Raw genomic sequence first — 27,620 nt, 5'->3', positions numbered from 1 at the left:
TGGCCCCGCTCAGGGCCACACAGAAATGTCTGGGAAGCTGCTGAAGCCCACCCAGTGCCAGCCCTGGTCTCACACAGACCCGGTTTTCTGGGAGCAGTGCACATCCCTGTGGCACAGTGAATGCTCTGGGCCCAGGTCAGGATCAAAGCAAAGTCAGAAGGGCTCGGGCGTTTCCAGGGAGGCAAAGTCCTGTGGTGGATTTGGTTCCTGTCTCATCCCTTCAAGTTCATGGACACGTAACAGCCGAGGGAATGTGCCTGGGTGCATCCCATGCCTTGTCTGTGCACACTCATTCCCTCTTTCAGGGGCTCTCTGCTTATAAACCCTCCTGGAAGGGAAAACTGGGGTTTGTCAGACAGTTCAGAGCTATTGGTTTTCTGTCTGAAGATTGATTTGGCTGAAGATTGATCACTTTTTCTGTTCAGCTGACCTGAGGGGAGACAGAACAGGCTGTGTCTGGGGAGGAAGGAACACCAGTGAACTCCCGAGTGTCCCTGCAGCCTGGGGCACTGCTGGGTCACACCATAGGGGGAATACAGCCCAGGACAGCCCTGCAGCCCAGAAGGGAAGGTTTTAAATTTATGTTGATCCTGACTCTTCCATACTCTGATCTCTCTCCTCTCCCACATCAAATGTAAAAGCCCTTTTGGAGGCTCTTGGCTGCATTAATCTTGTTTTGCCCTCGCTGCATCCTCAGGCAGCTCCTGTGGCTGGGGAATGCTGCTGCCCTGTTGCATGCCCAGCATCCCCTCCTCCCTGTCCTCTCTTGCAGCAGCAGGATTAACTCTGCCAGGGGGAACCAAGAGCAGGCATATTTTTTTTTTCAATAAAATGGTTTACTATTTATAAGATGGCACTGTATTTTAATGCAGGAACTGTTCCTGGGGTGAGCAGTACTGAGCCACAATGCAGGGGACAGAAAGTCCCTGCTTTAAGAGCTACTATTAATTGAATTTCTCCAAATCTTGTCAAGATCACACTTCTCTGCAATGACCTTTGCCACCATAAAGGCAATCAGTAGAAACAGGAATTTGGGGGATATCTGGGTCTATCCAGCAATTCACTGCCAAGCCCTGAGCAGGCAGAGCAAAACCCCTCTCTGCCTCAGTTTCCCCCCTGCTAATCAAGCTCCCTTCTCTTTCCTGCGGCATTTTGGGTGGCCAACGCCCTGAACACCTTGTCCTGGGAGAGAAGTGACTGTCACGTCCCCGCCAGCAGGTGCCACTTCCTCATGCCTGTGGTGGGGAAAACTCCCGTTGCTGAACAACAGGAGCGGTGCGTTATTGGAGCCCCGCAGGCTCCACACCCCGGGGGCACTGGGCTCCCATCCCAGCTGGAGTCTTGGGGTTTTGGGGTTCGGGGCACTGGAACCAGTTTTGTTTAGCAAAAGGAATAAAGGGACTTTTGTTAACTCTTGTGAAAAACAGAGTTCACTTTTTTTTTTTTTTTTTTTTTTTTTTTTTTTTTTTTTTGGTAAATTTTAAGAAATAGGTTTAATAATAGAAATTAAGACAATTAGGAAACAAATTAGGCAAAAAAGAAGTACAGCACAACCTGCTATTTCAGGGGCTTTCTTTAAATACCTTTTTTATTGTATCAATCTGTTGAATATTCATATTTTTTCATAAACTAGTTTCTATATTTCAGGAACTGTTTATCATGGTCTCTCCTTGGGTCTGTTTTTTTTAGAGCCTGTGTGTTTCTTGGCTGTGTCTTCATTATTATTACCTCTTTTTTGGGCTTTGGTCTATACTTTTTTTCAGATGGGAGATGCTGATAGTTGGTATATCAGTAGCAGAGTCCTCTTTACATGTTTACTGGATGTTATCCCGACCAAACAGACAGTTTAAGCAATTACTATATCAACTACTACCACTATGCCTGATTTTCTTTACTAATAGCAGAAATAAAAACTTATATCTTCACCACAAAGTTATTAATCACATAGCACACCTCTTGTGAAAAGCCAATTTTATACACTTACAACACTCTCTCATTACACACCAACCCCCCAGTCATCGCTGCACTAAGGATGCAACCCTTGGGCACATCGGGCTGAATTTTCCATCCTCTGTGCCCGCGCTGACAGAGTGAAAAATCCTTTTTCCGGCGGGGGGAAAAAGCGGCTTTGCTCCTGATACGGAGGAGGAGGAAGCAGGCGGGAGGTGACTCAGCATTCCTGCCCGGCCACTGCTGTGTCACCGCGGAGCCGCCGCTGCCCCGGGCGGGGAGAGCGGGCCGGGCCCGCGGCTGGCGGGACGGGCGGGAACTGCGGCGGGAAGGGACCGGCCCCGGCCCCGAGCCGCCCCCTGCCCCCGCTGCTGGGGGACAGCCAGCCCGTCACCCGCGGGGCCCGGGTGTGCTCTGCCGTGTTTTGTGTTCAAACGGCAGCATTTCTACCCTTTCTTTTTCCTTTTACCCAAAATAACCCCTTGGACTCTTTATGTTTCGCCAGCTTCCTTTCCTTTCCTTTCCTTTCCTTTCCTTTCCTTTCCTTTCCTTTCCTTTCCTTTCCTTTCCTTTCCTTTCCTTTCCTTTCCTTTCCTTTCCTTTCCTTTCCTTTCCTTTCCTTTCCTTTCCTTTCCTTCCCTTCCCTTCCCTTCCCTTCCCTTCCCTTCCCTTCCCTTCCCTTCCCTTCCCTTCCCTTCCCTTCCCTTCCCTTCCCTTCCCTTCCCTTCCCTTCCCTTCCCTTCCCTTCCCTTCCCTTCCCTTCCCTTCCCTTCCCTTCCCTTCCCTTCCCTTCCCTTCCCTTCCCTTCCCTTCCCTTCCCTTCCCTTCCCTTCCCTTCCCTTCCCTTCCCTTCCCTTCCCTTCCCTTCCCTTCCCTTCCCTTCCCTTCCCTTCCCTTCCCTTCCCTTCCCTTCCCTTCCCTTCCCTTCCCTTCCCTTCCCTTCCCTTCCCTTCCCTTCCCTTCCCTTCCCTTCCCTTCCCTTCCCTTCCCTTCCCTTCCCTTCCCTTCCCTTCCCTTCCCTTCCCTTCCCTTCCCTTCCCTTCCCTTCCCTTCCCTTCCCTTCCCTTCCCTTCCCTTCCCTTCCCTTCCCTTCCCTTCCCTTCCCTTCCCTTCCCTTCCCTTCCCTTCCCTTCCCTTCCCTTTTTTCTGCTGCTTCCTCTTGGCTGTGGTGCTGCACCTCACATTTGCACAGGGTCCAGCAGTTTTTACACAATGCTGTGCATTTATTTCTGTACATTTATTCCCTCCTTATCACCCCACACAGCTGCCATGTGGGGTGGGTGTATCTATCCCACTTTGCTCTAAGGAACTGTTGCTCCATAAAGGGTGAGGGGGCCTTTTTATTGTGGGTTTTCAGGAAATAAACAGTATTATTGGGCGAAACACATAATAGCTCCCCAAGGGAGGATCCTTTTGGCTCTGGCTTCCCTCTGAATGAAGGGGTGAGGGCTGGCAGAAAGAGCATGGAATGCCGTAAAGAAAGAGATGGATCTGCCCTTCAGGGAGAAAGATCTTTCCCAATGACACCAGCCCAGTGTGGGGAAGTACAAAAGGTGCTGGGTGCTGAGTTTGGACAGGGATCTTGTCTCTTATACCCTCAAGATCCCCTTTATCAGGGATCCCCACAAAACACAGGCAGGCAGTTGTGGCCACACAGGGAAAACAGGGCCAGAGCTTGGGCACATCTGTGGGCAGCAGGACAGGGGAGTGGGGCTGTGAAATCCATTGTTGAATGAAAAAAGAGCTGCTCTCTGGAGCTTGGGGTGGTTTGACAAGGGGAAGACAGACGGGCACACAGCAGTCCCTGCACGTGGCAGGACCCTTGGAGTGGAACAGGACAGTGGGAGCTGGGACTGGAGAACCTGCAGGTGCTGGAGAAGCTGCAGGTGCTGGAGAACCTGCAGGGGCTGGAGAAGCAGTTCCCTGCTCTGGGCTTGGTGTGGTTTAGGGGGTGCAGAGCCCCCAGTGTGTGATACCCCAGCCACCCTCCCCTGTGCTGCAGGAGGGAGCAGTGACAGCTCCCCTGTGGGATAACCTTTCTCCCTAGAAAGTGCATTCAGGACAGGGGTGGGCTGACATAATTCACACATTTCTATGAGCCCCTGGACTCTCTCCACATCTGTTGTGCACAAAAATCGTATTCGTTATCCCCAGTGCAATTATGACACACTTGAGAGAGATATTGATTATTTATTTCAGACCTGCACAAGCCTGGGTGCTCGTTGGGATTCCACAAATCAAACCATGATCACTATCAAAACCTTTTAATATTTATAATTTTAGCAACCAAAGGAATTTGTGTTACTTGGCCAGAAGTTACATAGTCCTCTTATTAATTATTATTCTCTCTTCTATTGGAAAATTATTCTCTCGCTTGCCATGCTAATTAATCAATGTGCTCACTCTTTCTCTTCTTTTGGGTTGGTGGGTTTCTTGGATCTGCCCTGCTGGAATTACAGTTACTCACTCAGAGCTGATTCAGCCCAATTGCTGAGTTGGTTTTATAAGTTTCTTCTTTATCTTGGGGGTTCTGCCAAAATGTCCTCGTGGCCCATAAATTCTGCATTCTTTGTGCCCACTATCAGTAGTACATCCTTCTTCCCAAGCTGATCCTAAGTCTAAGATAATTTTAAAAAATCAAACCCCAAACCTTAACAAGGCAATCCTACCAATAAGCAATTTGTTTTTCTAACACCTGGACGTCACTTAGAACTTGTTGGCTGTTATATCTCTCACGGATTAAATCCCATTTTATTGTTGCTTAGGCTTGAAAGTACACAAAGATAAATATCAAAGGACATCCTCTCTTAAGAAAATTTTACGCAACAGTGCCACGCTCAGGACGAGAGGACATAGTTTCAAGCTGTGCGGGGGGAGGTTTAGGTTGGAGATGAAGAGGAATTTCTTCACAAAAATTGTGATTAGACCGTGGAACGGGCTCTCCGGGGAGGTGGTGGAGCCACTGTTCCTGGAGATGTTTAAGTCTGGACGTGGCGCTCGGTGCCATGGTCTGCTTGCCAAGGCGGTGTTGGGGCACGGGTTGGACTGGATGATCTGGGAATCCCAAATAATTGATCAATAATTGATCCTGGGGTCTGTGCCCCATCGCGCCACTCCCAACATGGCGGCGCAGCCATCCCGCCACTCCCAACATGGCCGCCAGCAGGGCAGTGCGCACGCGCTCTCACCCCTGTCACCCCCTCGGGCGCTTCTTGAGCAGCGCCACTCTCAAGATGGCAGCGGCGCTCTCTGCGCATGCCCGGTGCGCCCCGCCGCGCCCAACATGGCGGCGCGGCAGTGACGGGCCGGGCGCGGTGGGAGCGGGCGGCGGAGCGGCTCCGGCGCGATGATTCCGAGCGAGGAGGTGTCGGCCCGCAGGAGGGAGATCGAGGACAAGCTCAAGCAGGTGGGATTGGGCTTGGGACGCGCTGCAGGCGCTGCCGGGGCCGGGGGCTGGGCCTGGGCCCGCAGCCCCCTGGCGTTGCCGGGGAGACGAGGCTGGGTCTGGAGGTCCTCACCGGGCCTGAGGGTGTCCTGAGACCCTTCAAGGCCCTCGTCACCCCCGTCCGGGCTTGGGAGCACCCCCAGGTCCCCTTCAAGGCCTGGTCTGAAGGGTCAGGGTATCTCTGCTCACCTCTTTGGGCCTGGGCTTCCCTCTTCGTGCTTGGGAGGATCCGTGGGCGCTCCTGTCACGTTCTCGGGTGTGAGACCAGCCCTGACAGGCTGCAATTCCCCCTCTCCCTGTGGGCTTTAATGACTTAAAACCAGCCCTTGGTGGCTGCTTTGCATTGGGTACTTGAGTTCCTGGTGGATTTGGAGGGTGCCAGTGCAACACCTGTGTCATGCTGTGGCAGGGAAATGTGTGTTCTGAGTCGTTGTGCCTCAGTGGGAAAGGTGTTAATTTTATATTGTGCTGATGCTCCTGGCACTGAAGGGAATCAGCTAATTCATTAACCCCTCACTCATTATATGATGTGTCCCCACCTTGGGTTACTTGCCAGATTTCTGTTAAGAGATGGTGATATTAAAATATGACTGCAGAATCAGCATCAGACCAAACATGGCTTGCAGCAGAGTTTACAAGATTGGTAAAAACCTGTGTGTAATGTTTAGTGACTTAAACCTTAATGTTTAGAATTTAAGAGTATTTTTTCATCTTACAGGAAGAAGAAACTCTGTCCTTTATCAAAGAGAGCCTCGAGAAGAGTGACCAGCTCACCAAGAATATGGTAGGGAGGTCCTAATGTTGAGCCTGGCTTTACTTTTTCTTAGGCTTTTAGGTGTATTAGTTTTCAAGGCTGTTGTTGTGCCCATCTGGGGGATGTGGAGTGATAAACCACTCTGGGCTTCAGTGACTGGGCAAAGGGGAAACCTGAGAAATGCTTCAATACTGCGCTTCTCTCCTGCTCTGCTGAGGGCTCAGATGAGCTGGTGGCCTCATCTCTGCTACAGTCAGTCCTTTCTCTTGGGGAAAAGGTATTTAGAAACTTCAGAATAGTTTGTGCAACGACACTGTGTTGTTGCTTCATAATTCAGGTTTTGTTTGGAGTTTTATTTCATGAGTGTTCTGTGTAAAGCTAAAAAGTAATTATTGTGTTGTAATTGCTCATAAGCCCTTAGTTTAAATGGTATGTCCAGTTTTGGTCTCAGTGCTTTGAAAAAGTCTTAGAGGCATCACCAGAGAATTGTGGAATACATGACATAGGAGTGAATCCCTAGGAATTACCTTTTGGCCTAGAAATTATGATACTGAGACACCCTTTTATGAGCTTGCTGTGGTTTTCCACCTGTCAGAAGTGCTATCACAATCCTCTCTAAAAACCAGATGTCTGTAGTGGAAAAAGAAGGTTCTCACTAGACTGGTCCTTGTGCAGCTCCTCTTTGGGTCTCTGGTGTGGAGGAAAGGGGCTGCTGGTTTGTGCTTTTGTTGCTCTTTTTACGTGGGGCATCTCCAGGCAGTTCCTGTGGATTTATTTTCTGTTGGCTAATAACATTTTGCTTGTCCTTTACACTGCCTTGGAACATTATCTTCTCTCCTTGCAATCATTTAATTTGGGGTTGGCCCATCCCTACATGGCAGGTGATCTGTTTTGTGATTGTCAATAAAAATCAGGACACAGAGGGATGAAAATAGCTGCCAAGGAGCCGTGGCAAATTAGTAGCAGAGCCCAAAAAGAAAAGCTAAGCCCTGAAGGTCCATGACTTCCCTGCTCTATCTCCTACCCTGCTCCATAGGAAGTCCTCAGCTGTTGGTTTCTCTCTTGGCATGCAGGTTTCAATCCTCTCCTCCTTTGAGAGCCGTTTGATGAAGCTGGAGAACTCCATCATCCCTGTCCACAAACAGACAGAGAACCTGCAGCGCCTGCAGGAGAATGTGGAGAAGACTCTGTCCTGCTTGGATCACGTCATCAGTTACTACCATGTGGCCAAGGACACAGAGAAGATCATCAAGGAAGGGTGAGTTGAGCAGATAGATCCTGCTGGGAGCTTCATCCTGTTGGATTTTTGAGGGAGAGGTGGGGGAGTTGACTCCACACACCCGTGGTGTGCTTTGTATCCTTCCCACACTGTTTCTTTATCCCCTGTCCACAGTGACTTGACCTTCAGCCATTTCCACAGGGCAAAGACAGCTCAGACTCTGCCCTGGGATCTCTTCCAGATCTTGCAGAGGTGCTGCCATAGCTACCTCCATGAGCACTGATGGCTTCCCTGTTTTCCTCTGCCCCTTTCCCAAAGGTTTTCCCTGCCCATTGAGATTGTCACTGCATCCAGGATGTACCAGAGCTGTTCTGGAGCCTCCTTGTGTGGGAGGGTGTTGGATGGCTCCTGTCAGGGGTGTGATGTGCAGTTCCCTCTGCTTTCCCATCAGGGCCTGTCTGGGAGAGGAAAAGCAAGGCTGAGGGTTGTGTGCTGCTCCATCCTTAGTACTTCTACTCTTGCTCTGCGGGTTGGGTGTCCTGCTGTGGCACTGAGTGCAGGCAGAAGGGAATTCCGTGATCTCCTCCTAGCTGAAGAAAAGGGATTTGAGATTTCCCTTATTTTTATCCTGAGTCTGATCTGGTGCTTTCCTGTTATTTTGTTTGCTTCTTGGGGCACTACTTTTTATTTCTGGTTTTATTTTTAGCCCCACGGGGAGGTTGGAGGAATACTTGAGTTGCATGGACAAAATCCAGAAGGCAGTGGAATACTTCCAGGACAACAACCCGGACAGCCCGGAGCTGAACCGTGTGGTGGGTCATGGACCTGGAACCTGTGGATGAGAGGGGACAGACACAGCCCTACTGGGAGAGGCTGTGGGTTTGCTGCCTGGGGAAGGTGCTGTTTGGGCACAGCTGAAGCAACAATTGCCTTGGCTTCTATTTAAGCCTGTACTGGGCAGCATTTTCTGCTCCTGGCGTTTTGGTCTCTTTCAGTTATGCAGGAGGACTCTGAAAGCAGCTCTTGCACCTGTGGAGGAGGAGTTGATTGAACCCCCTCCTGAGCAGCTCTTGTCAGTCCTTCAGCTGCTCGAGCAGAATGGGTGATCTGTTTAAATCCCACTTGAATGACTCCCAAGCATTTTTTAAAATTTAATTCACTTTAAAAATTCTCTCAGGCGTGGTTGGAGTTTAAAGCCTGCAGTACTTGACAGTAGTTAGGAAGGATGTTCTTAAACAAAAATACTCATGAGTGACTGATTACAGAAGTCCTGTTCTCCTTCTGTCCTGCTGTTTTGTGCCAGAAATCCCTCTTTGAGCGGGGCAAGGAATCCCTGGAATCGGAGTTCCGCAGCTTGATGACGCGACACACCAAGCCAGTGCCCCCCATCCTCATCCTGGACCTGATCAGTGGGGATGAGGAGATGGACACGCAGGAGGAGATGTCCCTGGAGCACCTCCCGGAGAGTGTCCTGCACGACATCATCCGCATTTCGGGTTGGCTGGTGGAGAATGGCAGGAATCAAGGTGGGTGGGGCTGCCTCTTCTTCCCTGTGGGCATCTGGCAGCACTGGCAGGACAAGTGATGCCTTAGTGGCACCTTTTAGCTGAGTGGTTCAGTCTTTCCAGCACCTGAAGATCCTGCTTTTTTTTGTAGTGAGACTGAAGCAATGGTTTGTCGGTTGAACAGAATGAGTTGTGTAAACAAAGCACAAATTAGGTTAATGCAAAATCTGTCCTGTAGCAAAAATCCACTGCACTTGCACCTGTAATGCCTTGAGACGAAACTCCAGCTATCCACTGCTCAGGTTTTATAAATGTGCAAGACACTGGGCACTTATTCCCGTTTGGGAAATATTTATGACCAGAACTCTTTGTATGAAATGTCACCAAAGGCAGGAGGAAAGCAGCACAGACTTTCTTCACTCTGTACATGTCTCTCCTTTCCTCTTCTGCAGCATCAAGAACTGCCTAGAGCTTTATAGTCCTTTATTAACTTCTCCTTCAGGATTGAGTGACTTTGTAGACTTGTACAGGAAATGTGAACTTTCACATTCATGCCACTCCAAGAATCACCCCCCCCCCCTCAATGATTTACTCCTGAGGAGGGGATTACTGTGCCTACCAAGTAGGATGAACATCCTTAAAAGCTTCTTAAGAATTTTTCCATGATCAAAGGCAACTCATGCATATAGAGCATATTTTATTAGTCAGTTTGCATTTTGCTTTCAAATGACGAGCACCTCATTAAATTCCCAAGTGCCCCGAATCCTGAAAAGTGTGTAAAGTCTCTCATGCTGGAAACAGAGCTCTCAAATTGACAACGTCTTGCACAAATATCTCCTGTCAGTTCCACCACTTGGTAATGGCAGAATTAATGTTGTGTGTGGCATGAGGGCTGGAATGAAGATTGCAGAGATAGGGAGAAGAAGTTTTTGAAGAAAATAGGATAGGCTCTGGGAGGGAAGGATGCTGACTTGGGGTTCTACACCAATGCTTGTAAGTCCCTGCAGGGGACAAAGTGTCTGCTTTACCATATAGTGTTCCCTGTGTGCTTATAATCTCATTTTTACCTTGTCTCCTCAGATTTCATGACAGTTTATTTCCAAATCCGCTCCGTGCAGCTGGACCGCTCCATCAAGGGGCTGAAGGACCATTTCCGTAAGAACAGCTCCTCCTCTGGGGTGCCATATTCCCCTGCCATTCAGAACAAAAGGAAAGACACCCCCACCAAAAAGCCAATCAAGAGACCAGGTGAGTCCCCGAGGAGGCATCACTGCACTGGGTGTTAACACATCTTCAGGCCTTCTCATTGCTGAGGGATCTCTGTGTCTAAAATGTGGGTTTAGGCCATTTACGTGAGATTTTGGAGGTAAGCACTTCTCTGCTCTGGATTCAGCACTGGAATTACAGACTCTGTCTGTCTGTCAAGCCATCAGGTCTGTTCTCTGGGTGCTGTAAAGGGAGCAGAGGGATCCTGTATACAGGGAGAGGAAAGGCCTTAACAAAGGAGATGAATAAAAAGAGACCTGAGGGGGCTGTAAAAGGATTTGAACTGAGAACACCTCAGATCAAATCCTCAGCCTTGGCATATGGAATAGAGCGTGTGCCACAGCACTTGGAAAGCTCTTATCTGATAAAACACCTCACGTCAATCATTAGCTATGAATAAATTACTATTGTGCTAAAAAGCAAGAAGCCCCCAGGAGCTGAGATGGGAATTAGGTAGATGCCTACAAAAATGAGATACAACATTGTCTGAAGTTTAAAAGGGCTCTTAAAGCTCTTGCCTCAGCCTGTCTCAGGAAGAGCTATGGATGGGGCTGGGGGTTATTCCTCCTCTCCTCACAATGCAGTTTTGCTGCTTTTGGTGCAGCTGGTGAGGTTGGTCACTGGAGTTTGGGAGTGTAGGGCTGGAGTTCCTGTCTCTGGAATGTGCCATCTATTGGGAGCACAGCCAGGAGGGACAGCCAAAGCCAGCACAGGGATATTGATCCTCTGTGTCCCAGCACTCTGTTGTCTCCTCTGTAACAGTGATCACATCAGAAAAGTTCATATTTCTGTAAGTTTACGTGGCCAATACTCCCCTTCCCTATTTTCTCCTGTGTTGTCCAAATACTCTTAGTGGGTTCAGGAAAACACTAAGAAATGTGGGTAGGGCCTGGGAGTGAATGGGATGGGGAAAGGGAGGAAGATGAAATACCCATTTTAATTGTGTTGTGTTTATTTTTATAATCCTGATGTGAATGCAGTCCTCATCCCAGGTAATGTGTGTCTATGTGTGTGTGTGCTGGCCCTGGTGCTCATTCTCTTCACTTCTGTGTGTGGAGAGGCTTTGCTGGGCCTCTTCTTGCTACAGCAGAGGGTGTGCCTGGGATATTTGGAGAGGGAAGGCTGCCTGGGGAAGGCTGTGGCATCCAGACATCTACCCCTGTGATCTTTTAAAATCAATCTGTGCCATTGCTGCTGTACCCTGGAGCTGTCCCTGAAAGCTGATGGAATTGTTTGTGAATTCAGTGAATTTTCCCCTAGCAGCAGAGAACCACGTGGATAAGGTTCAGAGGCACTGAAAGGTGCTGGTGGGGATCTCTAGTTGAGCCAATGGAAGCTCAGGCTGCAGATGCTTCAGATTTGGTTGACACTTTTCAGTTATTCCCCTGATTCTGAAAAGGTTTCTGTGTTTTTATTGCTGTGAATTCAGCATAGTCAGCAAACATTTCTGAGCAGCCTAACAAGTGATAGTATCTCCCCTGTGCTCTCAGGTAAAGAGTCAGGGATGGAGGAGGTTCTTTATTTTCATGGGCAGATTATTGAAAAATCCTTGGGATTTTTTAAGAGTCTCAGATGGTCCCATAGAGATGAGCCCACATGTTGGAGAGCACAAGTTCCTACAAACAGGACTCCTCCAAAGTGGATGCATTTGGTCATCCAGAATTACTTGTCATGAGGAAAGTCTCAGCTGTAGATGTGCCAGAAGATTTTCATGTCTTTATGCCCAGTTCAATTGGATTTTATGAGATGGAGCAGGTAGAGCATGGTCTGAACGTGCTTTTGGAGCTGATGGTGCATGAAGGAAAGAGTGTCTCAAGTGATCCATTGGGTTATTGTAATGTCAAGAAGAAATAGTGGTTCATTTGTCTCCAGTCTTCCGTGAAGCAGAGAGAGAACCAGACTGGAGCTCTTGAAGGACAGTGAATGTTGAACCTCATACACCAGGCATCTCTTATGACTGCTGAATTGTACTTAAGTGAAATTAAAAATGAAGGAAAATAGAGTCTTAGGGCAGAGATTCACTGTTTTTTCTGCAGTTCCATTAGCTTTCAAGTACAGCTCTTGAGGTGGAGGTTTCACACCATTTTCACACTGGCACAGTGTCTGTCTTCAGAGCACCATTATCTTGGTGATGTTTGAGTCCCCTGGGTTTAGCCTTTGTTCAATTTGGACAAAGGTTTTTTTCTGATCTGTTACTTTATTTCAGTAAGTAAAGCCAAGTTCTGCCAATATGGTTTTCAGACAAGGGTTTTTTTTTTTGACAGTTCCAACAAGAGACTTAATTTCCTTGGTCCTTGAGGAAGAATATCCCAGTGCACACCCCAACGCACACTTTAACCTGTTCCAAGGGGTAAATAAAAAACTAAATCTGATGTGCTGTAGCTTTTTTTTTACCACAAAACAGACCACAAGAGAGGCTAAAGGGAAGGTGAGGTGTTAGGGACAGGGTAACAAGGCAGAGATAGCCCCAGGGACTGTGTTGAATTCTAGAGAACATGCTCCTTACCCAAGTTTTGTTTCAGAGGGTGTTGTTCGTCTCTCTGTTCCTGTTTGTCTGTTGATGTACCCCATGCTGTCTCCTGTCATTACATCATGCAGTTAAAAATCTGACTGCTGGAGATGCTTCTAAAGATGAGCTATCTCCTCTTAAGTGACACTCAACAGTGTCAAGTTGATTGTGGGCTTTTTCTGGTTTTAGTTTGCTGTTTGGAATGTCAGTACTCCCTCTCAGAGAGCAGGTGTATTCAGGTTCCCAAAACACCCTGCTACAAACGTGTGCATAAAATAAAACAAAACTTCTTTGTGATGCCTGTAGACCCTGTGCTCTCTTCTGGCTTGAGAGCAGCAGGCAACTCAGCAGCTCTGCACTTTTGTGGAAGGATGGAGCCACTTAGCCTGGATGCCTACAAAAGCCAGAGGGCAATTGTCTGGTTCCATGCAGATTCCTGCAGCTGGAGCTTGAGAAAAGAGGATGTGTTGCCCTGCTCTTTGGATAGAAAACTGCCTGATGGAAGAGAGAAACCAGAGAATGAGTTGCATATGGAAAATGTCTCATGCATGCCCAAACCTCACTCTGTGGAACAACTGGGCTGCAGAAGCAAAGGTTTCAGGTGTTTTTTGACCTTTAGAGACTCTTCTCAGACTACACGGGAGCTCTTTTCCAGTTTCCTCAGTGCTCCAGTGAGGTGGTACCTAAAGACAGGTTGAGTGGCAGAATAAAGAGCCCATTCCTGTTTCCCAGACTGATCACTGCCTGGCTTGAATGTGATGTTTTCATTAGTAGCTGAAACACAGTCCCATTTGATTAGGGAGCTGCTTAATAGGGAAAACAATCCTGGAACAAAAGCATTTGGCTTCCACCAGAATCCATTAAAGCCTGATTATGATGCCAAGTCAGAGGGATCCAGCAGCACTGAAGTGATGCCCCTGGACACTGAACACTCGGTGTGTGTCAGCAAACACAGGTAATTGTGCTCATGCAAATAAAATGTAGCCTAATCAGCTCCTGAAATTGAGAAAAAGAGGAAAAAAAATTAAAAGAGAAGAGACCATCAAGGGTGGGCTGTGAAAACATCCTCTGCATAGCTGTGGAGTGAGAGCCTGCTGACAGCAGCAGCAGTTGTACTGTCTGCTTGGTTTTCACACCAATTCACCCTCTATTTTTATTCCTTTGTATTTCTCCCCTCCCCCTAAATGCTTGAAAATGGGAAAGATGAAAGAACAGGTGGAAGAGCAGTACCTGAGTTGAGCTGCTCTGCAGCTGCTGGGCCATAGGAGCAGCAGTAAGGAAGAGCTCTGCTTGCTCAGAGGAGCTTGCTGGTGTGCCCAGGCTCTTGAGGTTTCTGGAAGCAGATAAGAAATAAGTGGAGATATGGGGTGTGAAGAGCATCAGGAGGCTGATTTGAAGAAGAGACATAGCCCTCATTTCATCATGTGGCAGAAGCTTGGGAGCAAATGCATCAGCCAGCAAAAGCATGAGACTTCCCATCTCCCAGGTGTGGGTTGGGAGGGGAGAGCTTCCTGCTAGAAGTGTTCCATGGATATGATTTTTTCTTTCTTTACAAAGTGACTGAGAGCACTGAACTGGTAGAAGGACAATATCACCAGTGAAATATTACATTTTGGGAACCATGTTCTGTTATTTAGTAAGTGTACCAGGTTAAGGCTGTTTGGTAATTCAAGGGGTACTTCCCTCTCCTGTTCTCCCCAACTGTCTGGGGGACCTGAAGTTTCCTTTCCTTTGCCATAAATCCCTTTATGGGATGAATTCTGTCCCGGAATGTTGTTCCAGGGGTGTGCAGCAGTGTGTACTTGAGCTCCCTTCAACATTTGGGCAGCCAGCACTCATTTCCAGGCTGCACTGTGGCTCACAGTTAGTGGTGGAAGTAGAGATCTTCTGCATGTTTGAAGTATTTATTATATTCCACTTTATAGTGGAAGAACAAGTCTTAATTTTGGCAGCAGCATTTTTATGTTTTTGGCTTCTTCATTTACTCAGCCCGGTTCTGTTTCATTTGGGTCTCCTATAGAAACCCCTTCCACCTTCCCAAAACTTCCAGCTCCCTGTTGTGCAGGCAACAGCAAAGCTCTGCTATGAGAGGGTGTCCGTGTGCTTGTGATAATTGTAGCTTGTTGCATGACAACTAACCTTTTAATGTGGAAACACTGCCTAGGCTTCAGTTGTCACATTAATGCTTTGTTTTGTGCTTTCCAGCTGTATATCCAGCACTGCCTTTTGTTCAGTTCTGTCTGGTTTTTTTGTGTTTAAAGTATAAATCTTCTAACCCAGTGTTATTTTTTTTTTCATGGTTTTAATTGATTTGCAGTTCTTTAGAAAAGAAGTGTCTTGGGGATTAGGGTGGCTTAGTGCAAGTTACACATGGGTGGGCAGCATCCGTTATTCTGGGATTCCTGTGATGGGAATTGCTGCTGCAAAAAAATGCCCAGAGGTTGTCACCCTTTAACTGCTTCCTGTACCATTCCTTGTCTTGGCCCTGGGGCTCCTGATGGTTCTTTATTGATTATGCTCAGAAAATACCCCTCAGAAAGGCATCTCTTACTAAGTGACTGCAGTTGTGGCTCTGAGGAGCAGGCAATGTGTTGCCAAACAGGAATTGTCCATATGCAAAATCCTCAGCTTCCACAGCTGAGGAAAAGCAGCAAACCTTGTGTGCTTGGATGCAGAGCACCAACTCCAGTAAACCCATTACAGAGAAGGGAGCTTCATGCCTTCCCTTCTCTGGTTGTGTTTATCACCCAGCCATACCATGCTGTGTCTCCAAACTGATTATACATCCCTGGCTGGAATTTATGCCTCCAGCCTCAAAGCAGGGAAACATTCTGGAAATGCCATTGTATCTGCACACTTGGACATGAGTTTGGGGTTCACGTTCCCGTGCTGAGCATCCTCATTGCTGCCCAGCATCCTCTTGCTGGGCCCAGGTGACTTGCTGGTGGAGGGCTGGTGTTCTGGGTTTGTTTTCTTTCACTCATTTTCTAGGTTTTCTTGTCTCTTCTCTCTGGTTCTGGTGACAGGCACGATCCGTAAGGCTCAGAACCTTCTGAAACAATACTCTCAGCATGGTCTAGATGGGAAAAAGGGGGCCTCTAACCTCATTCCTATGGAAGGTAATCACAGCTCCAGCTACTTCACCCTTGACTTTCTCTGTGTATCAGCCTTGCTTTCCCAGGTGGAGCTTCCATTAGTTCAGTGCTTGATAGACAGCATTGGGTTGGGGAACCAAGAAGATGCTGGAAGGCCAAATTATTTTTGGTTTGTTTATTCTATTTATTCAGAATTTACTATCTGAATTTCAAAGTCTCCATAAGCATGAGTAGAAGTGGAGAGGAATGTTACCTTAACACTGACCCACCACAGCCACCTGGATAATGGAAGCTCTGCTGACATCTGCTTGTGGTGTTCCTGTTCTCTTTTCTTTTTGCTTGAACTTTGAGACATTCAGTTTCCTAGTGACCTTTCCAAACCTGGTGCTGAAGTGTTGGACCACAGGTAGCTTAGTGCATTGTTCCTGTACATCATCTCTGTGCAGACCTGCCCAAATGGTTGTCTCGTGTTTTCTGACCTCCTTTGCTGCTAGAGGTTGTGCCAGATAAAGGAGAAGATGCTTCAGAGCATCTCTAAGACATTCCTGCCTCCTGCTGTAAATCCATCCTAAGCAGGTCTCTTCAGCACCTCTGCTGTAGCCTGCTAAACCCCAGATGGTGACCAACATCACTCATGTGGGGGAAAATCCTCATGCTGAGCAGGAGAGAGGCTTTGAGTTTGGATTTTTAATGGTTGTGGGTAAAAAACTGGACTCTGAAGCCTGCAATCCCATTCAAAACATATGGCAGGAAGTTCAAGGGATTCTTGTGGTCCAAGAAACAATTTAACTCACACTTCTCATCAGGTTTCAAAGGGTTGCTACAGCTATATAGCCCAACAAAAGGATTTGGTCAGGAAGCATTCCTGGGACTGTAGGGAAAAAGATGAGCACCAGATCAAATAAGCCAGGCTTGAAGCAGCTCCCAGAGTGAGCATCCTTGCTGTGACCACCCTGGATAAATTGCGCCTTCTGTTTGTGCCGGCTGCCATCCCACTAGGTCATGAGCATGACTTACGCGTTAAGCACCTTTCCGATGCCCTGGGCGACAAGCACGGGCTGCCTGCAGGTAAGTACCGGGTTGGCACTGGGAACCAGCTGCTCCCCCCTGCTTCCCAGTGTGTTCCATGTCATGGTGTAGCCAGGGCTGTTCCTCTCTGTGGGCAGTCCTGAAGCATGAGCCTCCTCTGGCTGAGAAGCTCTGGCTCTTCTCTCTCAGTAGAATTCACTCCTACTAATCACACCCTCCCCCTAGCCCTCAGACAGAGAACCTAGCTTTGTCCAACCAAGGGTCACCATGCTGAGGGACATTTTCCTGTAGGTGGCTGCTGGCCTGTTGGGTGCTGAAGCAAAGCAAGCAGGAAAGGGTTCAGTGCAGCACACACTGCAGTGCACTGTTGCACTGCAGACAGTCTGTGTGTTCTGCTGACCAAAACTTTTGAAATATCACCCTGAGGGACCTGTCAGCATAGGGAAGAATTGGTTCTTTTTCCATCAAAAGTCTCTGGGAGGAGAGAAGCAGCAGCCTATAGCTTAGGGAGGGCCTCTCTGTGTCATTTTACTATCTTGCAGGATGTGGTCTGTCTGTGTCTGTCCTGCAGACACAGCAGTGCTTGGCATGAATTGGCCCTTGTATTACTTTTCAATACAAGCTGGCCCTTGTATCACTTTTCATGCCTACCACGTATGATCTTTGATGGATCTTTGACCGAGATATTCATATTTTAGGACTCAGATAATTGTATGCAACGTTGTGTGGCAGATAACTCACCTAGCTGTGCTGATACTCCTGCTTCATAGGATGTAAATGTTCATCAGCTTGGTTTTTATCTTGTTTCTGCAAGTGGGAAGGAGCTGCCTTCCAGGACAGCCTTTATTTCCCAGAAATGTTGATGCCAAATGGCAGTTCTTCATCCACATGATGGATGGAGATAAGGAATTCTAAAAATACAAGCAAAGATGTTGAATAATTCACCTCAGACCTTCCTGAGTTTAGTACTCTGTGTTCAAGCCCATGATTAAATTTAGTCTGTATCCCAGAAGAACTCCAAACTTCCCTTCTGTCATGAGGCTGGAAAGAGGTGGTGCCCTGATGTGCATTTCCTGAACTGCGGGTGACTTTTCCTACCTCCTGCAATGTACTCAGAGATTCCCACACACAAACCCAGAGCAGGAGTGGTGAGAAGATGACTCTTGTTCTCACACTTGGATGGGTGTGAGCCAGAACCAACTTTCCCAGAAGAATCTCATGCTCCCTGTGTAAACCAAAGGCATCTTGCCCTTGCAGGGAGGGACGACGTCTTCGACATCGAGATCGACGCGTACATCCACTGCGTCAGTGCCTTTGTCAAACTGGCCCAGAGTGAATACCAGCTCCTCACAGAAATTGTCCCAGAGCACCACCAGAAGAAGACCTTTGATTCTCTCATCCAGGTCAGTTGAGCCTCTGTGCTTGTAAAGGATGCTGGCTTGTCCTCCAGGACCTGTTGAAGGAACCAGGGCCTGCACAGAGCCTGGAGAACGTGTGCTTAGAGTCCCTCCCTGGTAGCACAAATGACACCTCAGCCAAATGGTCATCTGGAATGGGTGTCCTGCACTGAGCCCTTTGTGCTGCATGGGCAGAAGTCCTGTCCCTTCCTCATGAGTCTCTGGCTTTGTTGCAGGAGTCATTGGATAACTTGATCATGGAGGGTGATAACATTGTCTCAGCTGCCCGGAAAGCCATCATCCGACACGACTATTCAGCTGTGCTCACTATCTTCCCCATCCTGAAGCATCTCAAGCAGATGAAGCCAGAATTTGACCAGGTCTTGCAGGTAAATTTGATGGGATTGGAGAGGGTCCTGTGGCTTGTGTTATCTGGAGAGCTTTTTGGAATGGATTATCACAGTGACTTTGAGCAAAGCCATGCTGCTTCTGTCCCCCAGCATGGACTGCAGTTACACAAATGCACCTTGCTCCTTTCTGAGCTGGTGAATCAGCAACTCAGCATCTCTCACTAGCAGCTCTTTTCAGTTCAAGTCCTGACCTCAATGGACCACCATCTTCCCTTTCTTCCTGTAGAATGTGGGATTTCATGTGTTGATGGTGCCATAAATATTCTTCTGGCATATGGAGAGCTGGAATGAAATGCTGGGGTGGGGGATGAGGGAGAGTAGGTGCTGGGTGGAAGTTATATGTTTTCCTTTTCTACTATATGTTTTCCTTTTCTGATCTATTGTGGAACTATTCCAGGGAACTGCAGCAGGCACTAAGAACAAACTGCCAGGGCTGATCACTTCCATGGAGACCACTGGTGCGAAGGCACTGGAGGAGTTTGCAGACAACATTAAGGTAGGATTCTCCTCAGTGGTCTCTGATTAGGCTTGGAAGAGACTTTTTTGGAGCAAAAGTCCTAGTTTAGCTTTCAGCTTTCCATGAGACCATGCAGTTTCTGACTGAAGCAGGAACGTGCTGGATTGCTTGGGGCAGTCAAATGCCAAATGCTTGGTTCTGGTTTCAAACACAGAAGGCCTTTGCCTAAGGTCCTTAACTACAACATGCATATACTTATACTACAAATAATTTGACCTGTGCATCCAGGCCTCTGCAAATACCACGTCTATCTCAGAATTATTCCTATTTAAAAAGAAAGGAAAATCGCTGCTTTGAAAAGTTTTGGAGGACTCATGTTGTCCCTGTGTAAGGGGGAATTGGTGAATGGTAGGTGAGCTGGAGGTGTGATGGTCACATGTTGAACAGAGCCCTGAGGTTCTGAGCTGTGTGTGCATGGCAGCTCTGGTTTCTGAACACCAGGAGATGGCACTGCAAGAGCTGGGCCTGAGGCTGTTGGGAGTGGCTGGATGAAGAAGCCTTCAGCTCACTTGTAGCAGCAGTTGTATTGTAGGTGTCTCCCTTTACATGCTTACCTTATGTCTCTCTGTTCTCCTTTTAGAATGATCCAGACAAGGAATACAACATGCCAAAAGATGGGACAGTTCACGAACTCACCAGCAACGTATGTGATGATTTTGAACCATTCTTTGTGGAAAACAGCTTCTGAAGGAGTTTTAAAAGGAGCAATAGGGAAACTTCCTAAATTAAGGTGTCTTGGCATTAACAATTACAATTAGCTGGTGGCCCTTGCTCAGCTATGGTGGGACTGTGTGAGGAAAATCCAGCAGTTCAGAGGAGTGTAATGATTTGTTTCTTGAATGCCTGTAAGTGTAGGGGGACAAGTGGTTCTCTATGATCCTTAATAGCAGAGCACAGGAGATATAATGTTCATTGCTCCTAAATTCTCTCCCTTGCTTCCAGGCCATCCTTTTCCTACAGCAATTACTGGATTTCCAGGAGACAGCAGGTGCCATGCTGGCATCACAAGGTATGTATGTGCATGGGGTTTGCTTGGGCATGCAGTTCCTTCCTCACATTGCCTGGACATTCCCTGAAGTAACCAAACCTCAACATGCAATGTGAGCTTGTTCTCCTCCTGTCCTTCACCCTGTGGTTTGTCTTGTCCTCCAGTCTGCCTTGACCACATAGTTGACTATCTCAAGAACTCCAAGGGATGCAGAGTTCCCTGCTGGCCTTCCACACTTGCTCCTGGCAGGTACAATGAGGGTAGTGTTTACTGCTGGTGTGCTTTGAGAGAGGATGTCTGGCCCTGGCCTGGTGCTGTGTGACTACTGGAGTGAGGGTGGCTGCTCCAGCTGGGTTGTGTGTGATGAACAGCACCATCCTCTGCTCAGAGTACAACAGCAGCAGCAAGAATCTCCTCAGCCTTGAGACATGGGCAAGCTGGGGCTCTGGAGCCATTTGTGCATCCTGTCAGAGAGACAAGTTTTAGTTCTGCTCTCCAGACTGCTGAAGAACTCACTGCAGAAATAAATGCATAGATCAGAAGTTGAGAGCTGCTTGTGTAGCAGGTTGTGCTGCTTATCAGCTGGAGTGGGATTCTTGGTTCTGTGCAGAGCAGCAGCTCCAGGCTCTCCAGTGAGCTCTTGGCCTGGGCAGAGCTTGTGCTTTCAAGAGGTTGGAATGGAGCAGACTGGAGATTCAGGGGGCATAGGGCCCTGAGGAGGCACAGACTGGAGAAGGTTAAAGAGCCCATTAGAAGCAGAGGTAGGAGGAACCTTAGAGCTGGCTCCAGACTGTTGTCTGAAAAGTTCTGTTTGGAAATTTTTGCTAATTCTAAATCAACTCAAACTACGATGTCTCTGTTTTTGCCTTGTCTCTTCTAACCACTGCCTTGTGCCTTTTCCACTTGCAAGCTCAGTGTGCTCAGGCCCTTCTGGGCCTTGGCTCTCTCTTCTTGGCCAAAGAAGCAGTCTGAAATTTTTATTAGAACAATCAACTGTTTCCCATGTTGTCCCCTGAATGGTGATGTCAGCACTGTTTGGAAGTCTCAACATCTTGTCTTGCAGGGAGATCTGTCTTAGCTTGTTGAAAAGTCAACATAGATTTGAGGTAGCTTTGTCTTGAAAGTGGGTTTAGACTGATTTGGAATGAGGTGTTGTGCTAAATACAATGAATGACAATGCAAACAATGTCTCCAGCAGGGGAAGGAGGTTGAACTCTGCCTTTCCTCTGTGATCTCCATTCCATTTGTGGCCTTGGAGGGACTCCTGCCTGCTCTTCTGTTCGCCTGCCTGTGGCTGCTCTGTGTTAATATCTGCTTTGTTCTCAAAGGAATGGTGGTCTCTAACCTGTCTTTTTGCACTTTTGCATTTCTTTTTCTCTCTCGTCCCTCCCCTTTTCTCTCTGTTCTGCCTAATCTCTGTAGTTCTTGGGGACACGTACAATATTCCTTTAGATCCCAGAGGTAAGCAAACTTACCCACACCTACCTGTTCATATTGCCTCGGACTCTGGTGATGTATGTCAAGTCTTTATCCTCCAGCAGTTGTAAATAAATTAACACATAATTGAAAAGGGGAGGGTAGATAATCCTTGCCAGTGGGCTGGAGAGAATAGGGAGGGTTGTCAGCAGCAGACAATGAGGGATGCCACAAGAGCTGAAACAGGCTCAAGACTCTCTGATGGCACTGAATCTGTTTGGCACAGGTAGCAGATTGGCCCAGCTGGTGTCATGCTTTATCCTGTGTGCACTCAGCTCCTTATTGTCCAGCTCCCAGCAACAGGAGCCTCGAGGCCTTTCCCATGGGGTGCTGGTGAACTCGGACCACCCGAGCCGGGTCTGGCTGCCAAACTCTCTGGAGGGGGCAGGAGGAGGTGCCACCCCACGTGTCCTGTGGGCCCCGTGCCCACAAGGCCTCAAGGGCAGAAAGGCATCTCCAGACAGAGGAGCATATGCCAGCCTGGAGTCCCTGCTGCCTGTAGGGGCAGCCTCCCGAGCTGGCACAGTCCTCCCTAGAGCCAGGCAGGACCTGTCAGCAGCCATAGGGATGGCTGAAGCTTTCCAGAGCCCTTCTGCTTGTTTCAATTACTGTTGTATGCTTGCTGTTAACAGCTCCAGCTCATTGTTCTCTGATTGCCAGTTTCTAGTGCTTACCAACCCTTTTCGGGCAGGGGGAAAGGACAGGGAGGAGGAGTTTCATGACTCTCTTTATGATCAAAAGGATGTTCACTGGGCACCTGGAAGGACAGATTTCTGCCAGGCTGCTCTGCACTTGATGCAGACACAAGGACTGAGGGTGCAGAGCTCTTGCCCCCTCACCCTGGATGAGCTGATGGCAGTGGGCTCTGAAGCAGGAGCTGATTTCACTGTCATGGGAGCTAATTCCATAGCAACAGGGATGAGGCTTGTTGGAATAGAGGCAGGCTGACCACACAACCCCCCTCTTCCCAGGGCATGTTAGCTGACTTAAGACTTTCCTTTTCAGAGACCAGCTCCTCAGCCAGTAGTTACAGCTCAGAGTTCAGCAGGAGGCTGCTGAGCACCTACATCTGTGAGTACCCTGCACACCTTGGATGCCTTAGGATTTTAGCTTTTGTATTTTTCACACATTTGTAATCCTGCAATTATTTAGTGTGTATCTCTAAATACCATATACAGTGTTAGCTACTGCTTTCCCATTTTGGTCAGACAAAACAATTCCTCTCTAGGCCTGGAAATCAAGGACACCTCACTGCCTCAGTGCCCTGAGAAATGCAAACAAAAGTGAGTTGGGGCGGGGGGGGGCAAACTTGGAGTAAATTGCTTCATTACCTGAAGCTGTAATTGGAAGATTTACCCCTAGTATGCAAATGGACCAAAATAAAAGTATGAAAAGCTGTGACCCGCTGTCCAATTTTGGGTGCAGCCCCTGGGGGGCTTTGTCTGCCCAAAATGTACCTGAAGGGCCTTCAATAAGTATGACTGCTTTTTATTCTCTTAATTTTGTCTAGCCTCTGCTTTTAGGTAGCCCCTAGAAGGCATCACATTCCTGCTTCTGCCCCATGGACATGCCTCCACGGGGCTCATTCCTGGGTGAAGAGCACAGGCTGTGTCTCTTCTCCATGTGATCTTTCCACATTTGAGCTGGAGTCTAACAGGAGGGATGAAAAAAGGGTCAGACTGGGAGTTAGACTGTTAGAGTAGGACAGGACAAAGCACAGGGCAGCAGCTTGCTTTGCTGCAGAACTGTTCCCTTAAACTCTTGTCACCTTCAGCCCCATGAAGGCTCCCAGCTGCCAAAGGGGAGTTTAAGAATGTGAGATCAGTGATTTCTCCTTCTGTTACAATGGAGATCACGTCCTTCAGCTTCTGAGACCTGAGCTTGCACTGTGGCAGGTTCTGGGAGTTCCTCTGAACCCAAAGTGCAGCTCTGTTGCCAAGGCATGGAAGGCAGTAGTTTGCAGAGGGGGTTTGATGACTTGCTGAAGAAAAATCTGTGTAAGGACTGTTAAGTACATGTGATTGTACCTTTGTACAGGCAGTCAGGCCTGTGCTGTTCACTTTGCTGTGGGCCCACAGCTTGGTTTGCTTTGTCAGTAATAAGTTTCAGTGCAAAACTTCTTGTTCTGTGTTTTTCCCTCTTTAAGGCAAAGTTCTGGGCAACCTGCAGCTTAACCTGCTTAGCAAATCCAAGGTTTATGAAGACCCAGCTTTGAGTGCCATTTTTCTGCATAACAACTACAACTACATTCTGAAATCTCTGGAGAAGTAAGTGTGTGTCTTGAGTGAATCTCCCTCAAGTCCAAGGCTGATTGGATGGTTTTGGAGCAGAGCTCTGATTGAGAGCATTTTCTTGCCAGCCTGTCTCATATCTGCTTTTTCTTCTGTCCTTGAAACTCTTTGAAGGTTTTGCAGTATTATAAAAATCACATTACCTGAGAGTGGAAAATAAAAGCATCAGGAAATCCCTTAGGTTTTAGAGAATCCTTTGATCTTGGGAGGATTGAGGATGTGGCTTTGGAAAGTAACTCGGAGTTGCTTCTGTCTCCCAGTCTGCACATTTCAAGGAACATTTTATTGTGAAGGGCTGGAAAGAACTTGTTGATGGGGGTTGAAATGCTGCCATCCTGAGAGCAGCCTAGAGAGCAGCTGGCTCAGGTACTTCCTCAGGTTTCCTGCTCTTCCAGGTCTGAGCTGATCCAGCTGGTGGCTGTGACACAGAAAACAGCAGAGAGGTCCTACCGGGAGCTCATTGAGCAGCAGATCCAAACCTACCAGCGCAGGTCAGTGACATCCTCTGGTCAGTGACATCCTCTGCCTCTCCCTGCTTTTGTCACTTTGGGAGCTCTTGGGAGCCAGGGCTGCTGGAGCAGTGAGAGAGATTTACCTAAACCAGAAACTTTTCTAAAACCAAAGTAGAATATTTTTGGTTTCCAAGTGGTTAATCCAACTTGGGAAGGGGTCACTGTGGGAAGTTCTGGGGTGTGTCTTGTCTGAGTTGGCATTTGGGTGATGGATGAAGACAGAGGTGCTCTGGTAGAGGTGTGAATAACTCTTTGCTTCTCTGCTGTCTCATTGCACATACAGCTGGTTGAAGGTCACAGATTACATCTTGGAGAGAAACCTGCCTGTCTTTCAACCAGGAGTGAAGGTAAGAGGATGGGCAAGAATGGGCTTGACATGACAGAAGTTGCTAGAAACATCATTTCCTTTGTCATAAAAAATTCTCAGAAACCTTTATATCTCATGCCAGTATCACTCTGCAGGGTGAACACTGTGGCTGGCACAAGTGGACAGGAGCAGTGCCTTCTGATCTCCCCTGCCATAGACTCATCCAAGTCTATTAATCTCTGCCTCCATTCTTACATCTTCACCTGAGCGAATGCCACTGTTTTGGATTTTCAAAACCAAGACCTTCCCTTGGAAAGGGTTTGAAGCATGAAGAAGTCTATTTAATGTCTGTTCTGGCTGAAAATTGTCCTTGTTAAACCTACTTCAGCTGAGTGTAGGGTGTGCTGCTCTCTGCATCTCTCTCCTCACTGCTGTAGGGAATCCAAACCAAGTCCTGGACACCTCTTAGGGTGGATGGGGAGTTGTGGGCAAACATTGGTGTTGGGCATTTATTTCTGGAGATGAAATAAGGTCCTTTCCTTCCTTGTTGCAGCTCAAGGACAAGGAGAGGCAGATGATAAAGGAGCGCTTTAAGGTAAGGAGGTTTTGGATGGTGTCAGAACATCCCCTGGTTGATTGGGACACACAGATCTGCCTGAGGAGGAGACCTCGGTGATCAGCAGGGGAGGGAAGAGCATCAAGCTCAATGTGAAGATGTGATTGCAGACGGGATGCTCAGTGAGTTTCTCTTTGGACAGGGTTTCAATGATGGGCTGGAGGAGCTGTGTAAGATCCAGAAGGCCTGGGCAATCCCAGACATGGAGCAACGGGACAAAATCTGCCGGGCACAGAAAACTATTGTGAAAGAGACCTATGGTGCCTTCTTGAACAAGTAAGATCTTCTGCAACACTGTCCTCTCCTCTTTGGGTTTACTGGGATCTTTGGGGCCTTGAATAGTCTGAGCAAGCCCCTTTCCAATTGTCCTGTCTTAGCTTCTTTGCTTTGTACACTCAGACATCCCCAAGTTGACCATAAGTGTTTGCAGATATCTGCTGTCACTCTGATTCCTTGTTCTGTGAGCACAAAGCCCTGAGCTACTCTGGGCTGTTCATGTAAAATGTGTGAGGCCAGTTGTAATCAGGTCACTTGCTCTGTTCAGAGTACTCCGTCACATTCGAGTGGGGTGTGCTGGAGTGGAGCTGATTTGTGACAGAGGAGCGGCCAGTGGGTCTCTTTGCTGTGTTCCAGTTGCTTGTCTGGAACACAGTAAAGAGACCCACAAAGAGACCTGTTTTCTTTTGCAGATATGGCAATGTGCCCTTCACCAAGAACCCTGAGAAATACATCAAATACCAGGTGGACCAGGTGGGGGAGATGATCGAGAAGCTGTTTGACACATCAGCATAAATTTCCAGCTATCGTGACCTCTCCAGCTGCCAAGTACAAACCAGTGCTCTCTCACCAACCCTTGGGACTCCCTTCCCTTCTCCCCTGCCCCATTGTGGTGGGCAGGGTGTTATACTTGTATTTATCAGATTTATAAACCTGTGGAAACACTAACTCCTGGCTGTCTTTGCTCCAGATTCATGGGATAAGGCAAAGTCTGCCCTGTGGGTTCCTGTGTTGGCACATCCACCTCACCTGGGTTTGTGTTAATGCCTTGATATGCAGCAGACAAGGGGAGTGTGTTTAAAAAAGAAAGAAAATTATACAAAAAAAAGAAGAAAACCTGTATGAGTACATCCCTTCTGTTCAGGGCAGGAGGCTGTGAGCTCCAAATAGTGCCACCTGCCTCCCTAATGGGTTTGGGGAATCTCAGTTGTATAGGATCCCAAATTATTTTCCCATTGTTAATCTCAGCTGTTACCTATTTCAGTGATGCTGCTCAATGCTAACTGGGATTTGGGGGGCTGCAGTCCAGTCGTGTACAGGGATGTTTTACCCCAAAAATGGACCTGTATCAGTGGTTTGTTCCACGTGAGGCAGTGGGGTGATGGCAGGGCCTGGAGCTGTGGCAGAGCAGGGGAAGCAGAGGGAGCTCCATGGTGGCCTGGCTGAGTGCTGCTCCTTATTGACCTGAGGCAGAGCAAGTGTTCCCATAGTGATTTCCACTCAGCACGTTCCTCCCATCCCTGTTTGTGTCCTGTCTTCCTAAATCTGATGCATCTCTTCCCTGCAAGCAGCCAAGCCCATTCCCTTTGTTTGACCCATGGGAAGCATGTGAAGAGCAAGTGCTGCTCTCCCACATGCCTTGGAGCAATCCTGACAGGCTTTGAATCAGGATCTGGACTCTGACACTTTGCACCAAGGCTTTTCAGAGCGTTGGAGCACCTGTGTCGTATCTGTGGTCTCTGGCCAGGCACTTGTTGCTCCTCTCTCCCTCTCTCCTGCTGCCTGCTCCATTGTTTGCCTGTAACAATAGAAATACAGGTTTCCATAGAGCGAGGAGCACTTTCAATAGCTGCTGCTTTGCAGTTTGGAGCAAATCCATCATTCACCTGAGCAGTGTTTACAGCAGTGTTTGCTGATGATGAGCCCAAGAGTGGAAGAGCTGTTGGATGTTAGAACCTTGATGAGAGCACAGGTCATGCTGTGGCAGACCCAGCTGCCTGCCTGCACTGTGCCTTCCTAAACATCAGACAGATGTTTATTCAGGTAGCTCCTGCCCCCTTTCTGACCCCCTGATCTTCTCTTCATCAGCCTAGTGTAGCAAATGCCTGAACAACACAGTTCTGACAGGCTCGTCCAGCCCAGAGCTGGACCACGGTGTGAGTTCAAGTCTTGACCACTTCACCTGACTGTTTCTTTGTGTCTGACCATGCAAGCTCACAGTGCCAACACAAGAACCCTCCCTGTAGAAACTTTCCTCCTGCTGTCACATCTCAAATGTCTGTGGAAACCTGAGATCTTGTACTTGCTGTTTTTAACCTCTGCCAGCTCCAAGAGCCT

General features: G+C 48.0%; 1 protein-coding gene across 6 annotated transcripts; it reads left to right on the top strand.

Moving 5' to 3' along the window:
* The first annotated feature begins 5,232 nt into the window (after positions 1-5,232).
* On the top strand, positions 5,233-26,231 carry EXOC7 (exocyst complex component 7). Of its 6 annotated transcripts, none has more exons than XM_083874899.1 (20): positions 5,233-5,356; positions 6,114-6,179; positions 7,223-7,407; positions 8,075-8,180; positions 8,672-8,894; positions 9,954-10,121; positions 15,675-15,767; positions 16,743-16,811; positions 18,030-18,175; positions 18,406-18,558; positions 18,977-19,075; positions 19,677-19,739; positions 20,039-20,105; positions 22,566-22,631; positions 23,707-23,827; positions 24,247-24,342; positions 24,647-24,710; positions 25,224-25,265; positions 25,429-25,562; positions 25,976-26,231. In XM_083874899.1, exons 1-20 carry the CDS (start codon positions 5,297-5,299, stop codon positions 26,076-26,078), a joined length of 2,124 nt encoding a protein of 707 aa, XP_083731025.1. In that variant the 5' UTR covers positions 5,233-5,296; the 3' UTR covers positions 26,079-26,231. The 6 variants fall into 6 exon arrangements, with proteins under 6 accessions (XP_083731025.1, XP_083731027.1, XP_083731028.1 ...); XM_083874901.1 differs by lacking the exon at positions 15,675-15,767 and adding an exon at positions 11,120-11,131; XM_083874902.1 differs by lacking the exon at positions 15,675-15,767.
* The last annotated feature ends 1,389 nt before the right edge of the window (positions 26,232-27,620 follow it).

Source organism: Zosterops lateralis (genome assembly GCF_965231275.1).
Source record: "Zosterops lateralis genome assembly, chromosome: 18".
In the NCBI taxonomy this organism is placed as follows: Eukaryota; Metazoa; Chordata; class Aves; order Passeriformes; family Zosteropidae; genus Zosterops; species Zosterops lateralis.
This window is presented reverse-complemented; position numbering and strand designations above follow the sequence as displayed.

Coding starts and splice junctions, on each gene's coding strand:
- EXOC7 (XM_083874899.1), top strand. CDS start 5,297: ATGATTCCGAGCGAGGAGGTGTCGGCCCGCAGGAGGGAGATCGAGGAC. Junction 19,076..19,676: donor AGTTTGCAGACAACATTAAG/GTAGGATTCTCC, acceptor TTCTCCTTTTAG/AATGATCCAGACAAGGAATA. Junction 22,632..23,706: donor GCTGCTGAGCACCTACATCT/GTGAGTACCCTG, acceptor TCCCTCTTTAAG/GCAAAGTTCTGGGCAACCTG.